General features: G+C 56.0%; 1 protein-coding gene across 8 annotated transcripts in view; it reads right to left on the minus strand.

The window, feature by feature from the left end:
• Pitpnm2 (phosphatidylinositol transfer protein membrane associated 2) overlaps positions 1–15,266 on the minus strand; it is a 131,103-nt gene that overhangs the window by 4,531 nt on the left and 111,306 nt on the right. For 4 of the 8 annotated variants that reach the window (XM_029477447.1, XM_029477450.1, XM_029477448.1 and 1 more), the window contains 15 exons: positions 12,694–12,993; positions 11,752–11,847; positions 10,039–10,143; positions 9,842–9,912; positions 7,806–8,053; positions 7,186–7,375; positions 6,922–7,041; positions 5,858–6,096; positions 5,297–5,475; positions 3,886–4,056; positions 3,163–3,312; positions 2,066–2,230; positions 1,559–1,720; positions 702–850; positions 285–401 (listed from right to left, as the gene is read on the minus strand). In XM_029477447.1, the coding sequence (XP_029333307.1) occupies positions 285–401; positions 702–850; positions 1,559–1,720; positions 2,066–2,230; positions 3,163–3,312; positions 3,886–4,056; positions 5,297–5,475; positions 5,858–6,096; positions 6,922–7,041; positions 7,186–7,375; positions 7,806–8,053; positions 9,842–9,912; positions 10,039–10,143; positions 11,752–11,847; positions 12,694–12,993 (2,462 nt within the window). The remainder of the gene's footprint in view (positions 1–284; positions 402–701; positions 851–1,558; positions 1,721–2,065; positions 2,231–3,162; positions 3,313–3,885; positions 4,057–5,296; positions 5,476–5,857; positions 6,097–6,921; positions 7,042–7,185; positions 7,376–7,805; positions 8,054–9,841; positions 9,913–10,038; positions 10,144–11,751; positions 11,848–12,693; positions 12,994–15,266) is intronic. The other 4 variants (XM_021163830.2, XM_029477451.1, XM_029477452.1 and 1 more) reach the window with 3 other exon arrangements.

The following is a 15,266-nucleotide window of genomic DNA, read 5'->3' on the forward strand; positions in this document are numbered from 1 at the left end:
AGGGGAGGGCAAGGTGAGGTGAGGAGAGGAATGGAGAGGCGGGGTCTTCTGGGCTCACCTAGTATCTCTGTGAGTGGGACTGGGGGGTTGAGCCCATGCTGTGGTCCAGCCAACAACTTAGGCCAGGCAGAGAGGGAGCCAGCCTTGCTGTCCTCTCTTGCCTCCCAGCTCCGACTCTCCCCTCACTGATCAGATGAGACAGCTCAGCGGTGGGACACAGCTTCTGATGGCACGGGACTCCACAGGATGATGGCCGTGGGCCTGAGCGCCAGGAGGAGCCTCACCCGCAGCTTCACGTGGGTCCTCTTGCGCTGCCACTTCTCCCTGGGCTGCGAAGGCGTGAACACGGACACCTCCTTGCCATCCAGCTCTAGGATGCTCGAGCTGTCGTGCCTCATGACCTGTGGGACAGAGGCAGGCCATGGGGCAGGCTCAGACCTGGGCGGCTGCTCGGGAAAGGGACCAGCTGTCCCCGGGGCTGGCAGTGAGCACCTGGCAGGGTCTGCAGGACCATCAAACCCTCTGGTCTCGCCTGCCCATCCTAACAGCAGCCAGCTCCCATCTTTGCCGCGAATATGTACACGGTCCTATTCAAGCAGTACGCCCTGGGTGCCAGGCGCCTGGCCTGATGGGACAGGGAGGAGCCCTTGCACTCTCTCGGGACATCCTGTAAGGCCCAGTTATATCTGGGCAGTAGGTACCTGTCTCAGCAGAAAGGAGACCACGTCGGTTGACTCCCAGTAGCTGGCGTGGAAGAGGTGGGGCAAGGCCACTGTGGGGAAGGCCGTGAGGGCGTCCGGGCAGTACAGGGCATAGTCAATCCGCTTCTGGCCCCACCACTTGGCAGCGACTGCCAGGAGGAAGGGTTGTGATTGGCCTGGGGGGCTCCTGGATGGAGACTCTAGGGGCCACATGGCATGCAGGCCTGTTCATCTCAGACTAGCCCTCCCCCTCCCCCCGGGTGCAGTCAAAGCGGGTTTTCTCTCAGGCTGGTTCAGGCAAGCGGTAAGTGTAGAAGATGCCCACAGGCAGCCTGCTGTGGGGGACATGCAGCCCTGTGGAGGTGCTGAGGAGCGTGAGGATTTCTGGAGCAGGATGAGTTGACTCAGTGTGGGTGATGATCTAGGAGGGCCACTACCCTAGACCCTGTGCAGGTTCTCTATATTCTTCCTGCTCCCAAGGTTCGAGACACCTCGGTTTGACAATTCTAGAATCTCCAGGTAACTGCTGCCTTTTTCCCGTGCCGTGCCTGCTGCAAAGGTAGCAGGGTGAGTAGTGAGGCCTAGAGCCTTCATGACAGAGGGACTCTGTCCTCTCTCAAGGGAGATAGAGCTTGGGACAGCCGTGCCTGGTGCCTGCTTCACGGCCTTAGCGCCCCGGAGTTCTGCCCATGACAGCACCCTAGACAGTCCTGCTCTCTCCTCCCACCCAAAGCTGTGTCTCCTGCCAGGCACAGCAGGAGGTGGCAGGCGGGACCTAGCAGTGAGCTAGTGAAACAAGCCTGGCAGCGGTGAATGCTCTTGAGTTGGAGCGGAGTTAGAGTGCTGTAGAGGGGTACCTTCTCCGATGTCCAAGTCAGGGGGGCAGGGGGCCCTCTCCAGGTTGGGGCTCACCTGCCTTGCCCTGGCACGGGGACCCTGGGTGGTAGGGGATGGGGGGGGCAGGGCGAGCAAGGATAGGCGCCTGATGCTGGGGGTGTGGTTGAGCGACGAGGGACCCTCTGAGGAGCAAGAACAAGGGGTATGATTCAGACACACAGGCACATGCACACACCCAGGGTTCCTACAGTGGGAGCAGAGCAGGCAGGATATTAGGGTAGAGCCAGGACCCATTAAAGGAAGCCCCTTAAGACAGCTGAAGTCTCAGCCACCCCTACAGCAGTCCCAGACTTGACCCAGCTGCTCACCGGCAGAGTCTCATCTTTACCCTCCCAGTGAGGTCAGCACAGACCGGCACTGCTGATCGGCACTGTAATGGAAGTGCCCTGGCTCTGCAGGGTGAGGACCCACTTCCTGCCAGATAGACACCACTATCTATCACCCTCTTCCCAGGGTCCCCCACTCACTCTGGGCGATGCTGGATGCTGTGTAGCTCTCGGCCATGCCTGACACCTGACTGGCGATGCTGATCTCACTGGCTCTGCGGAAGCCACGGCCAGCAGGGGCTGTGCCAGGTGATGAGGGGGCTGCATGCTCTTGGAAGACTGTGTTGTGGGTCTGAAGCACATCCGCTGTGTGGAGAAAGGGGCAGAGATCCAGGTAAGAGAAGGCCTGACTCTAGGTCTCCCAGCGATGGGAGAGGCTAGCTTGCTGGGCCTAGCGTGCACCAGGGTGCAGCTGGTTTAGGGTCTTGAGAGCGAAGGGCCTGAGCTGAGGCAGGGAGGGGAGGGCTGGGCAGAGAAGGGTGGACAGACAGACACAGACACGGGGTAGGGAGGCAAGGAATGGGTTCCTGCCCTCCTTGGCCACTTCTTCCCCAGGTTTGGCTATGTAAATGCTCTCTTGGACTATCCTGGAGCAGCCCACAGAATATGAGCACTACCTTGGGCAGGGGCCTTGGGCAGCTTTCCAGGGATGCCGACCCCAGAGTGGCCCCCTCACATAGGCTCTAGCCAGCCTCTAATGGCATCTGAGGACAAAGGCAGGTGCTGAAGGTTCAGGTTGCAGGCAGGACAGAACAGGGGACAGCTGGAGGAACCAGTCTGGATGACATATCAGCCTGCACACTCTCAGGAAGGTAAGGACTGAGACCCAGAGGCCCCAGCTCCTTGCTAACACCAAGGTATTTTCCTAGCTGCAGGCTGAGAGGTGGCTGCCTGAGGCCTCACCCCAAGGAGGCTCTTGCCCCGCAGGTATGGGGAACATCTATGTCTGCTCCCTGCAGCCTCAGAAAGGTCAAAGGGAAGCCTTGGAAAGTCACATGCTGTCTGGCAGGGGGACAGCCTCTGTCCATCTCTGGGAAGCCGTGACTACTGTGTATGAGGGTCATCTCAGCTTCTGGATCATCATTTACAGAATGGAGTCACCAAGACTAACTTCCCATGGCCATGTCATTGCTATCAAAGTCCCACAGACTGAGTGGCCAGAGAGGGCACGAGGAGGGTAGAGGGCCAAGGGGCAGCAGCCAAGCAGACATCAGTCACTAGGAGTGGGGGGTACACACACTCAGAACAGCCCAGGCTCTGGCGGGGCCCATCCTGCCAGGTGAGCGCGGGAACAGGGATACTGGTCTCCAGGAAGCTGTCCCCGTGGGGGAGGGGGGCCAGGGGGCCGCCCTCCAGGACCAGCTCTGGGTTTCTCTGCACGGTCTCGACTGGAGGCAGACGGGAAGAGAGCAGAGGACAAGAACAGACACTCAAGTGGGCCATCTGCACATGTGCTGACACAAACAAGGCTCCTTGAGGACCAGGACACGACGACAAGATGCCAGGGGATACACACTGCAGCAGGGGGTGGGCCATTCTGAGGGCAGTCCCTCCCATACTCCCAGCCATCTCTGGGCAGCTGCCTACCACAATGAACCCAGGCTACAAGGTCCCCAGCTTGCAGAAGGGCCTCAGCTCCTTCCCTGTTAGGTTGGAGGCCCTGGGCAGTAGGGAAGAAAGCATGACCCTGGCAGTTGCTGGGGAGCCCTCAGGAGGCTCTTGCCCCGCAGGTATGGGGAACATCTGTCCCACAGGGATGGGAGCACGGCTACATCTGTACCACAGGGATGGGGAGCACGGCTACAGCTGCACCTCGTTCTTTATTTGCAGATGTGCACTGTGGACAGGTGTCTACCTCGGCTTCCCTTTGAGAAGAGACCCACTGTACGTCGGGGGCTATAGCATAGAAAGCAGTTATCCCCACACTTAGAAACCAATGCCCGCCTTCCTGAAAGCCTCACCCAGCAGCGTGGAGCAGCCGTCCCCCAGCGGGTAGCGCTGGTACCGAGGGATGCTGAAAGGAGGCAGGCTGTGGAAACGCCGCTCCAGCAGTGGCTCCAGGCGGGAGGCTGAGGGGTCCGCGGGGTGGAAGAGGTTGTACACTTGCTGACACGCTGGCCGCAGCTGGAAAACTGGGAGTGGGGGGGATGCAGAGAGAGAATCTGGGTAGTGGGCGGGCGGCCTGGGGCCCAGGCTGCCTTTGCCTTGTGTTTTCATCAATTTGGGGTCTGTGTGGATCATTTTCCTTTATTAATAGATTTATTTTGTGAGGTGGGGTCTCACTATGTAGCCTTTGCTTGTATTGAGCTCTTCCTGCCTCAGCCTCCTGTGGGTGGTAATTACAAGTGTGTGCCACTGTGCCCAATTCCAATCTTTCTTTTAAGTTGGAAAGATGATAGTCACACTGGTAGGAACACCCTCCTCAGGCACTGAGGAGGTGTGTTGGACAGCAGGGTGGGGGACTCCTTCCAGCCCAGAATCCCCTGTGAGGCTCTGCATGCATCTTCAACTAGGTAGCATAGGCTCACCCAGGCTGGCCACCCCAGCAGTGCTAGCCCACTCCTAAGCTGCAGCCTGGCACTGTGTCAAGCAGGTGCCTTCCCTGGGAAGCAGACGTGTCCCTTCTAATCCACACCCACAGGATACACACCAACTTAGCCTTTTCACAATAGGACGCATAATCCCACTTAATTCTTCCTTGGGGTGGCGGGGGGGGGGGGTTACCACAGAATGTCCTCTGCACGTACATGGGAAGCTGGGAGGCTTTTCTGAGCAAGGCAGACAGCCCCATCCTGCTCACCCCTCAGCAATAGAGTTGCCATTTCTACCTTGTAGACAAGGAGCAGAGGCACTGGTGGGGCACCGAGTATAGGGCCTTCATTTTAATCTGGCCCCATAGTTCACCTGCTCTTGGCCTGTCTGAGCCTCTCTGAGCCTGTTTTCTCTCTGACACTGGGGATATAAGCTACTGTGGGGATCATGTGCACCTCTGGGGCTGTGCTGGTTAATACTGGCAGAGATCAGGGATTACTGGGATGCTTGGACACTGCCCCACCTCTCATTGCTGGGGACCATGAGGCACGTCTGTCCCTATAGGTGGACCCCATACCAGAGACTGTGTCTGTTTTATCTGACCTCCCTGCCCTGCTGTGCATCCCCACTGCTTCAGGGACCTTAGAGGGAGAAATATGAAGCAGCAGGTTTCAGGGGATAGGTAGGCAGCTGAGCTGCTGGAGAGCCAGGGAAGGACAGACCGTGCCTTTGGTAGGTAGAGATGTTGAAAGGGCTGGGATGTGACCATGGCTTTGTGACTGATCCATGGAGGTCCCTGTCCAGCTCACGTAGCCTGTCCTCTCCCTGCAGGCCTCTCACCGTCCAGGGAGGGGATGACTGTTTTCCTCAAGGCTAGGACTAGCCCCAGTGGGCACCCGAAGAGGAAGAGGTCGGCGATCTCGAAGTCAAACTTGCCCAGGGCCCCGGCACCGTCCAGCATCGTGGAGCTGCTTGAGCGGCGGGAGCTGGGCTCATTCCTCAGCACGCTGGCGTGGAGGCTGCAGAGGGGGGACATGCAGGTCACCCAGGGTCAGCTTCCTTGGGGTCCCTTAGGGACTAGGCCCTGTACTGTCCTGAGAACAGGGCTATCCAGCACCTATTAGGACAATCCTAATGACAGCATGTCACAGCTTTTCCAGGGGAGCCCACTGCTTCATGCTGCTCACCCCCACCTCACCCCCACCCTCAGGACAATGTGTTTCTAATAGCCGAGGTTAGCCCTTGTTGTTTAGAGGACCACAGTACCCAGTAAACTGGAAGCCCTCCAGATAGGAATGCCCAGAACCCAACACGTGCAATTGGCATCTGACTGTTGAAGGAGTGAGTGCCCTGGTCCCTCATGCTGGGCCTCTCTTCCCCTAGTGGTACAGCCAGCCCTACCTGGATAGGAAGGCCTGGTGCTGCTGGATGGTGTCCAGCTCATAGGTGGACGAGTCACTCCTTTTGCGGGGCAGCTGCCTTCTGGAGTCCTCAGTGCCGTTGCTTCGGGGGATGTCAATGTTGCTGCGGCTCAGGTGCCGACTGCTCTCCAGGCTGGAGCCACCGCCGCCACCACCGCCACTGCCACCGGAGCAGTGTGCTGCATTCGCCAGGGTGCCCGGGGACAGCAGGTCAGCGTCCTGGAATGGCCACGGAGGCTCACTGCCAGGTGGTCCCTGGCCTAGGCCCTTCTTGAGTGCTCTGACTGCAGGCCCTGCTGGCCACTGCCAGGCTGCAGGCTTCTCACCCAACTAGAGGGGAAAGTCTTGTCTCCCACTGCCCCTCAGACTACTGGCTAAGTCCTAGCGGCCTTCAGTCCAGGACTGGCTTGGCACACAGTGATCTCTCCCAGGTGGTGGCCACTCTACAGCAGAAGACATTAGGGTCAGACAAAGGGGAACAGGGTGTGTCCATCTCACCTCCTAGGACCAGAGCTGTGCCACGCAGTGCAGAGCCTAGTGTGTGAAGCCATGTGCTCTCCTGGACACACTGCAGTGGTTCTCCAAACCCCAAGCTTCACACTGCCACCTGTGGTCACCCACACCAGCAACCTGTGTCCTTCCCATTTGTCTCCTGGGAGATGCTGAGGGTCACTTTCAGCTCTTTTGAGCTGCGGCTGACCTGTTTTGGGCACTTTCTTGGACTTAGTCTGAGACCCAGCGCATATACTGGCCATGTCTCTCCTAGCCCTCTCATCTCCTGCTCCAGAGGGGAACTCCTGCTGGGCCTCATGGGCTTTGGACATTGTTGAATGACACGATAGAGAGGGCAAGGACTGTGGTGTCCGAGTCAGTCCCTTGGGGTTTTGGCTGGGCACACTGCTTGTGAGACACAGTGCAGGTCAGATGATGGCTTGTGGCCTGCATCAGGAAAGGCAGCCAGTCTCCATGGAATATGAGAGACTGCTGGCCTGAGTGGAGGTTAGTGACCAAAGGGTGCCCCACGCTCTGCCCCCGCTCAGGTACCTGCATGCTGACCACACTGCCCCGGCGGCTACTGCTTTGACTCTCAGACACTGGCTGGCCACTGTAGCATAAGGCATCAAATGCCAGGATGCCCCCAACACAGTCTCCAATCAGGCAGACCTGTAGGCAAAAAAGGTAGAAGTTTGAGTCTTCACCCTGCTTGCCGGGTTGCTAATTAGGAAAAGCACCCCTCTGCCCCCCACAATCTAGTCCTCTGGCCAGCCCACCCTGAAAGGTCTTTCCCTAACCCCTGACACCACTCACCTGACCATTGAAGGTCACACCTTCCTGGGACTTGATGAAGTCTCCATAGGCCAGGTTGGCCCGCTGAATCACTGTAGCAACTGCCTCCTGGTACTGGGGTGAGGAAGTGGCCAGCAGGGGCAGGGCAGCTAGGGGGATGTGGTCCTGGCTGCTAGACAGACAGCCCTCATCATGGCCATAGGGACTGAGGCTGGGGGGGGGGAGGGCCTGGGTCAGCAGAGGGCAGGTAAACTCAGCTTGACCCAATGGCCCTCCCCTGATCTAGGAAACAGGCCAAGCAGAGCTACTGTCTGCCCCAAAGAACCCATGGAGACTCTCCTAAGGGTGGTTCTGAGTGCCAGGGCCACTGAGTAGACTCATATCCCAAGGCAGGCCAGCATTTCCACTCTACAGCATTCAACTGCGGACTCAGCTGGGGACTGTCCTCCTAGGATCTGACCTTATCTTGTCTGCATGGGCTCTGCTGCCTTCAGACTGAGGTGGTGGGAAAGGACACTCTGGAGAAAGGACCTGACACCGGGAGCCATGCAATGCATGCTCAGGGCCAGAGGTGGGGAGTGGTGCATAGCTGCTTCTTCCTGTGGGGCATGGTGGGTGCTGGCAAAGCACGTGCCACTCACTTGGAGACGAGGGCGAAGGCATCAGCACAGATGGGTGGACAGGGCACCAGGCGGATGGCTAGGTGGCCTAGGGCACTGGGGTAGTGCACGCGCATGACGGTGTCGAACACGTTGGTGATAGTATTGGTGTCCCCCTGCTTGGAGCTGGGGTCCCCTGCTCCAGTGTCCAGGATGGTGCCTCCATGCAGCACCAGCAGCAGCACGTGAATCTTGGAGGGTGGCGCGGCTAGTGGCTGGCTCACCTCATCCTGCATGAGCAGTGGTGGGCATGAAGTCCTTGCCAGGCCCCAGGTGCCCAAGTGTTTTTTTTTTTTTTTTTTTTTTTTTGTATTGCTAGGAATTGAACTTAGGAACTCATACATGTGGTGGGCAAGCATTCTATATTCCCAGCCTGAGACACCTAGGTTTTGGTTATCTGGTTATAGGGTCTGGGGTTCACTGCCTCAGTCCTTCCCTTGGACCCCTGCAAGGACCAGAGACTGGAGATGGAGTGATGTGGCCCAACCAGGGTCACAACAGACTCAAGGAAGGGTATCTTCTGGAGAAATCACCAGTTCTACCTTCAGGGTCTCAGGCAGCAGCTTCTGTTTGAGCTGCTGGGCCTCTGGATGCCTGCTAAGTGTCTGCTTTTAGGTGTAGGTTGGGATTGACTCAAGCGGTCAGGCAATGCTGGTCTGGAGTCATAGGGGTCATTAGGAGCAGTCAGGGCTAGGGAAGTAGTCTTGCTCTGAGGGCTCCACTCATCCCTGATGATACCTGTCTTGGGCTTGCTCTCTTCCTGGGGCTGGGGTAGGAACAACTACACATGCAGGGATCGCCCACCACAAGGTAGCCTGGGCACAGGGAATGGCGGCCACTCCCATCATGATCAAGTATAGGGGCTTCTCCAATACAGTGGGCAGAAGGCTATGGAAAAATGTCTATAAAAGCAACCTCGTCACCTGGGAATAGGTGGGACTACCCTCTGTGCACTAATCCAGCTCAGCCCCTCACTGGTTAGCCTTTCAGGGATGACCACAGGCCCAGAAACACAGCTTTCTTCCTACTCCCTCCCACTCAGCCAAAGACAGCAGCTCCCCCTGCCCTGTACTCTAGTGGAAGCAGAGCTCACAAGAGTGGTGAAGCCAGCAGGATGGAGGGCCAGGGCAACCCCAGACTTCTACCAAGCCACCCTTTCATGAAGAAAGGTTCCAGTTTGGGGGTTAATAGTATGGGCAGAAGGGTCTGACTTGGGATGGCAGTGCCCCAGAAGCAGTGCTGAGCTCCTCTAACTGCGTATCCCAAGGCAGACCCTGAGCCTCGGGCTCTGCCCCTCTCCTGGGGACAGTCAGAGCTGTGTGCGCTGAGTTGGGAGGGCCTCTGCTTGCTTTGTCTAACATCAAGCAGCAACTGACAACCATTCCCTCACCCCTTCTAGAAAAGTCCTCCTCCACCTCAGACCTCAGGTGGGGAAGAGGTGTGCCTGCCTCTCCCAGGCCCTCCAGGAGGCGGGGCAGAGTTTCCACAGAGGTGCTATCTCCACCTTGGACAGCCTGGAGACAGAGCAGGGCAGTGCGTATGACCATAGCATGACACAACTGTGGCCCAGCCTGGCTCCGGCCCCAGTGCAAACAGCTCTGACAGCCTGCAGGTGGGAGGGGCGTGAGCTCCAGCAAAGAACCCCCGAAGCGGACACAGGCTCTACAAAGACAGCTTTATTGGTCACACTGAGTTCTGCCTGGCAGGACACAGCCCTGGGCCACAGCCACATCACTTCTGCCTAGGCGGCTCTTGGTACTTTTCCTTCTTTGGTTTTGTCTTCTTGTGCCACAGACAGTATGGGAACTTGTAGGTCTTAGTTTTTTTCTGGAATTTACAAGGTTCTCATTTTATTTTCCCAAAGGTGGAACTTGGGTAAGGTTTTCCTTGGGGGGTGTCTGCTGTCCCCATAGAAAGGGACCCCCGGCCTCTCTGTGGATGCAAGGCTCTGGAGAGCTCTGCCTCTGGAGCCTGCACCGGCCCCTGCCCACAGCCTCGGACTCAGGGTAGGTACTCACCTCAATGATGTTCAGCTGCTCCACGCTGGAGGCCACCCTGAACTCAGAGCCACTCTGCTGGTAGATTCCATCTGCAACACAGAGGCCACACTGTAACAGCAGGCACTCAGGAATGCTGCAAGTCCCCGCGTCCCACCACTGTGCGGTGATTGGGTGAGACAGGGGTGAGCTGCACCCTCCTCCCCAAGGCTGCTTACCTTGTGATTCCTCAGGCTCCGGATTCTCCATTTTGTCCATGAGGTCGTTGGAGTTCCACTTGGTCATGTCCTTGGCTTGCTTTTCCTCTGTGCAGTACAGGTTCTCTGGGGAGGAAGAAGGACTTGGGGTGCTCCTGGAGTCCACATGCCCAGCATTCTCAGCTCTGCCTTATCCTTCCCTGTCTTAGTTGGCTAGGCGGCAGCTGCAGACCACCTACCCTCCTGTCCCATTTAGTGTATTCATGATGCTGCAGAGATTACCACTATCTAATTCCAGAACATTCTCGTCACCCTGAACGTAAACCCCGTGCTCAATCCCAAGCAGTCGGGCCTCACAGCCTAAGTTGTTCTCCTCGAGGCCTTAGCCTGTCTGGACACACTGAGAATGTCTTCCGCGGCCAGCCTCACAGTTCTCACGGCACTGTGCTTTTGAGGTCGTCCTTGTGTCTCTGTCCACAGATGAGGTATGAGGTTCGGAAATCCCAGCTCAGTGAGGACATGGCTGTGACTGCGTCACCCAGGACTGGACTCCCGTTTCTGCTCCTCTAGAACTATGCCCAGGGCCCCAGCTGCCCGGCACGAGGCTGGCCTTCTCCTTGCTTTGCCGAGGACAGGCTCCCGGGTGGGATCTGAGAAACCTTCTGCTGTGGGAGCTGTGCCTTTTCCCTACAGCAGTGGTTCTCAACCCGGGGGCCGCACATCAGATACCCCGGATAACAGGCATGTACATTAAGATTTATAGCGGTAGCAAAAGAACAAGTGTGTATTTCCTCTTTTAAGGACAAAGTGCCAGCTAAGAGGGGTGAGGCACCAAAGACACCCTTCTCTGTTCCTTCAAGTGCAGAGGTTGGCTCGAGATCTCCTGCCACCGTTTCTGGGTTGGTTAATTCCAGGACAAGTCAACCAACCACATTGTTGTTGTTGTTGTTGTTGAATACTGACTCTCCAAGTTTTCTCACTGTCAGTCTGGCTACCCAGTTAATTAAGATGCCATGGGCAGCTCCTATGCCCCTCCAAGAGATGGCAGGATGACAGAAGCTTGCTGTTCAGTTGTGGTCTGTTCCCATTGTTCTAAGCTTCTACCCTTCACATGCTCTGGGGCTGGCTATGCTGCCAGCATGCACTGAGGCCCAGCGTTGTTTCTGGGCCTGTCTGCTGGCTCCTCTGACTTCTATGAGAGATTATTTGTGGTCCCATGTGAGTGAGGCAGCAGTGCTTGCATCTTCCAGCACAGGTGAGCAATTGGCTGTATGCCGCTGTGCATATTTTTCGATTAATGGGAAATAGGCAGTTCATCTAGTTCCTCTTTATTGCTTTTTCTAAAGCATCTACATTAGATGCATATTAATTTGCATTTAATGAAGAAAAGCAATAACAAACAATAAACCAAGCACAAAAATTGAGGACTAAGTCATATTTCTTACGGAGATAAATTTATCTGGGAAATGCTTCAGTAGAACTGTGTGGGGTTCAAGAGAATGGCACCCTCCTTCCAGGCTTTGAGTCCTGACTTATAATTTAGCCCTGAGACTCAAGAGTGGTGGCTTTCCAGTGTCATTCGATGTACTCTACCCCCATGCCTCAGGCTGTCCACTGTGATAGCGTGGGGACAGGTAACAGGAACAGTATAGAGACAGGTGCTTCACACCCTTTGACAATTCTTCCCACCTGACCCAGGAAGAACCCACCGGCTGTATGGGTGGGCCTGCTTACCATGTGCATCGAAGAACTCCTCTTCTGAGCCTTCGTCAGAGTCCCTGGCGATACTCTGCATCCTCCACTCTGAGATGCTATGTCGGGAGGGGCTGGCTGAAAGGCAAAACCCTGGTGTGATAGTCTGGCCTGCAGAGGAGGGCTCTGTCGAGCCAGCCGCGGCAATAGGGAGCAGTAAGGCCATCTTGGAGGGCTAGCTGGGCATCACCAGAGAAGTTTGCCATAGACAGAAATGAAGAGACTAGGGGTGGAGTGTCCAGGATCCACCTGAGCAGAACTGTCTGGCCCTTTCTGGGGGAGGGGAGTGCCTGGTGCCTCGGGAACTCTGCATCCTTGTCCAGGGCGGGAGCTTAGGACAGGAGCTCCGATGAGCCCTGCACCTGACCATACACTACTTCTTAACCCTGACCACAGCAGAGATGACAGATAAGTGCTGGTGCAGGGCAGTAGGAAGGGAAGGGAGGAGACCGAGGCACCGCCTCACCTCATCCCACACTGTAAGCCCAGTGCACCTTGGGCTTGAAAGGGGCAAGACTAGCCACTCACAGGGTGGCGGGATGGGGAGACCTTCCAGGGGCACAACTGGCCACTCATCGGGGGGCACCTAGGGGCATGACTGGCTACACAGGGGAGACTATGCTTCCTCTAGTTGCCCAGAATCTGATACCCTGAAACTATCTTCTCTCACTGGGAAGGGGAAGGGTGTCTACCTGGACCTACTCCCAGGATTTCCTTAGTCACAGACTGTTTGGGGCTTATAGGTAAGTCTGGGGATGCTGCATGGAAAAGGCTGGGTTCACTTCACGGGGAAGACCCACCTAGTACCACTCCACAACCTTCACAGGAAAGAAAAAGAGAAATGGGGACACAGCCATGGCCTGGCTACCTCGGAAACTGAGAAGGAAGACCTTGCTTGCACCAGAAGGTAGGAACCCAGCTTACCTCCCCGCTTGGAGGACCTTGAGGACTTGGAGGAGGTGGACCACTGCTTCTTCAGGCCCCGCCCCAGAGGCTCCCCATTTTTGCTGCCAGGATCAGAGGTTGTTCCAGATGCCTGGTCCTTGGCGGTACTGTCCTTGCTGAGTTCTGAGGGTCCTTCCTCTGAAAACTGGGCCATTTTGCGGGACAGCATGAGCTGTACCTCCCTCTCCAGCTCTCGGATTTTCTCCATGGTCAGTCCGTACCACTCGTCCTGCCAGCACCAGGCCTGCCGGTGGGCCCTCACCATCACCCGCCGCAGACCTGCAACAGAGCCAGAGGACAGGGGAAGCTCATAGCAGAGGCAGTAAGCACCAGGGCAAAGCTGTAGGTCAGGCTAGAGTCACTGATCATCAGTGCCTCCCGTTCCTCTTATTGTCAACCTAGAGAACTGGGTCCCAGTGGTCTCAGGAGTTCACAATGGCTGTACACCTGGAGAGCAAGGCTTTGGTCAGAGGTCACAGTTTATTGTAGGGGATTCGTGCCTCTAAGGGAAGTGGCATCAGACTTCCCAAAAGTCTTCTGCCTGGTCTACTTTCCTGTTGAATTTTCCATAGAAGATGAGATTTTAAAATGGGTTGCGTTCTCTGTCTGTCTGTCTGTCTGTCTGTCTATTTCTCTGTGGTGTGTGTGTATGAAAGCCAGAGGTCAACAGTGGGTTCTTTCCTCTATCATTTTTCTACCTTATTTTTGGAGGCAGGGTCTTTCATTGAACCTAGAGAACTCTGTCTCTACCTCCCCAGCACTTGGACTAATGGCGTGTACCACTGAGCCTGGTTCTTTTATGTGGGATTCAACCTCAGGTGCTCACAATTCTGTGGTAAGTACTTTACTGACTGAGTCATCCCTCGAGCCCCAGCGCACATCTTTGATTCCAGTGCTTGGGAGGCAGAGGCAGAGGCAGTGTATCTCTAGGTTTTAGCCTCTCCTGGTCTACAGAGCAAGTTCTAGGACTGCCAGAGCCACACAGGAAAACCCCGTCTGAAATCAAAACACCAAAACCCAAAAACCCAAACCAACAAACAGCAACAACAAACTGGATGTGGCGGCACACAGTAACCCCCTGGGAGGTGGAGGTAGGAGCTCACTGTCATAAGGGCATCCTTGGCTACTGCTGAGCTGGAGGTCAGAGTCACATAAGACCCTTCTTCAAAGACAAACAGCGGTGAGCGAGAGGGTTCCGTGGTTAAAGACACTTGGCCCTAAACTTGGAACAGCCCTGGAACCCATACTGTGGACAGGAAGTTGTCCTCTGACCTCAGCATGCTTTCATAAAACATGAGCGTTCAATTCCCAGCACCCCCATCAGGCTGGTCACCACCACCTAGAACCCTGGCTTCAGAGGACCCAGTGTCCTCCTTTGCCTCCGTTGGTATCTGTACTCACATACACATCCCCACAGAAACACACATGCACATACATGGACTTAAAAAAGAGGACAACAGGCAGTAAACCTTCATGTCCGCACCACCCAGCAAAGCAGCCATGTTCCCAGCGTCAGGGGTTTCCCTCCCCACCTAGGACTCCTTGCTGCTTAGCAGCCCTGGTCCTGGGCCCTGGGTTTTGTGTTTGTCGTTTGCTCTGTTTCTGGGCTTAGTGTGCAGCTGTGTTCCCTATGCAGTATGTTGGAATGCTCTGGCTGGTGATATGTACATGTATGTGCTATGCTGTGTGTCTGCCATGTGCTTCTCTGGCTGAGGCTCACCTTTCCCACACCCTTGTGTGCTTTCGATGAGGGGTTGGCACAGGATGGACGCATTTGAAACACTGGGTTTTGTTTGTTTGTTCGTTCTTTCCCTGCTAGTGGGGTCTTTGGCTCATATGTATAATTTTCTATTTTGTGGCCCTGAACATTTTGAAATGGGCATGAGTGCCTCTAGGGAGCATCCTTGAGAGAAGTGATGGCTGGTTCTCAGGGATGTGTCCTCTGCTTTCTCAGAGAATTCTAGGTGGCCTTCCAAGAGGCTGCACTCTGGCCTGTCCTCGGGCTTCCCCCCTCCCCTACGCTTACATCCCATACTTCCCTTTCTGATTTCAGTCACTCTGAGAGTCCAGTTGTGGGCCTTCTGCTTGCTGGTGGAACGGGACCAAGCTCTCTGTCAGCCAGGCCTGACTATACCCGAGGGTGGTCTCAGACTGCACAATGAAGCTTCTCTTTGCTTTTCTGGGCCTGTCTTTTGGGCTCACGGCCAGGGAAAGACTTCCTCTTGGGCTGGCTGGGATGGGACACTACACTACAGCTGGGGTCAGGCACCTTACGGTTGAAAGCGGTTTGGGAGTGACTTCTCCAAGGCTACTTGTGAGTACACTGGTGCTCACAGTGCTCAGACAGGGTGGCGTCGTGTCTGCCGACAGGTCTGCACCCCAAGATACACCCCACGATAACTCTGCAGAACTGGCACTATTATACCCCCTCACAGATAAGAAGATGGGACTCAGAGAGGCAACATTGATGCTGCTATGGCAGTGTGGGAACTACATGTCACAGCTGTCCTAACAACCACGGTGTCCTCCTTCCTGAGGAGAGAGGTGACTTT

The sequence above is a fragment of the Mus caroli genome, chromosome 5 (genome assembly GCF_900094665.2).
Source record: "Mus caroli chromosome 5, CAROLI_EIJ_v1.1, whole genome shotgun sequence".
Lineage (NCBI taxonomy): Eukaryota > Metazoa > Chordata > Mammalia > Rodentia > Muridae > Mus > Mus caroli.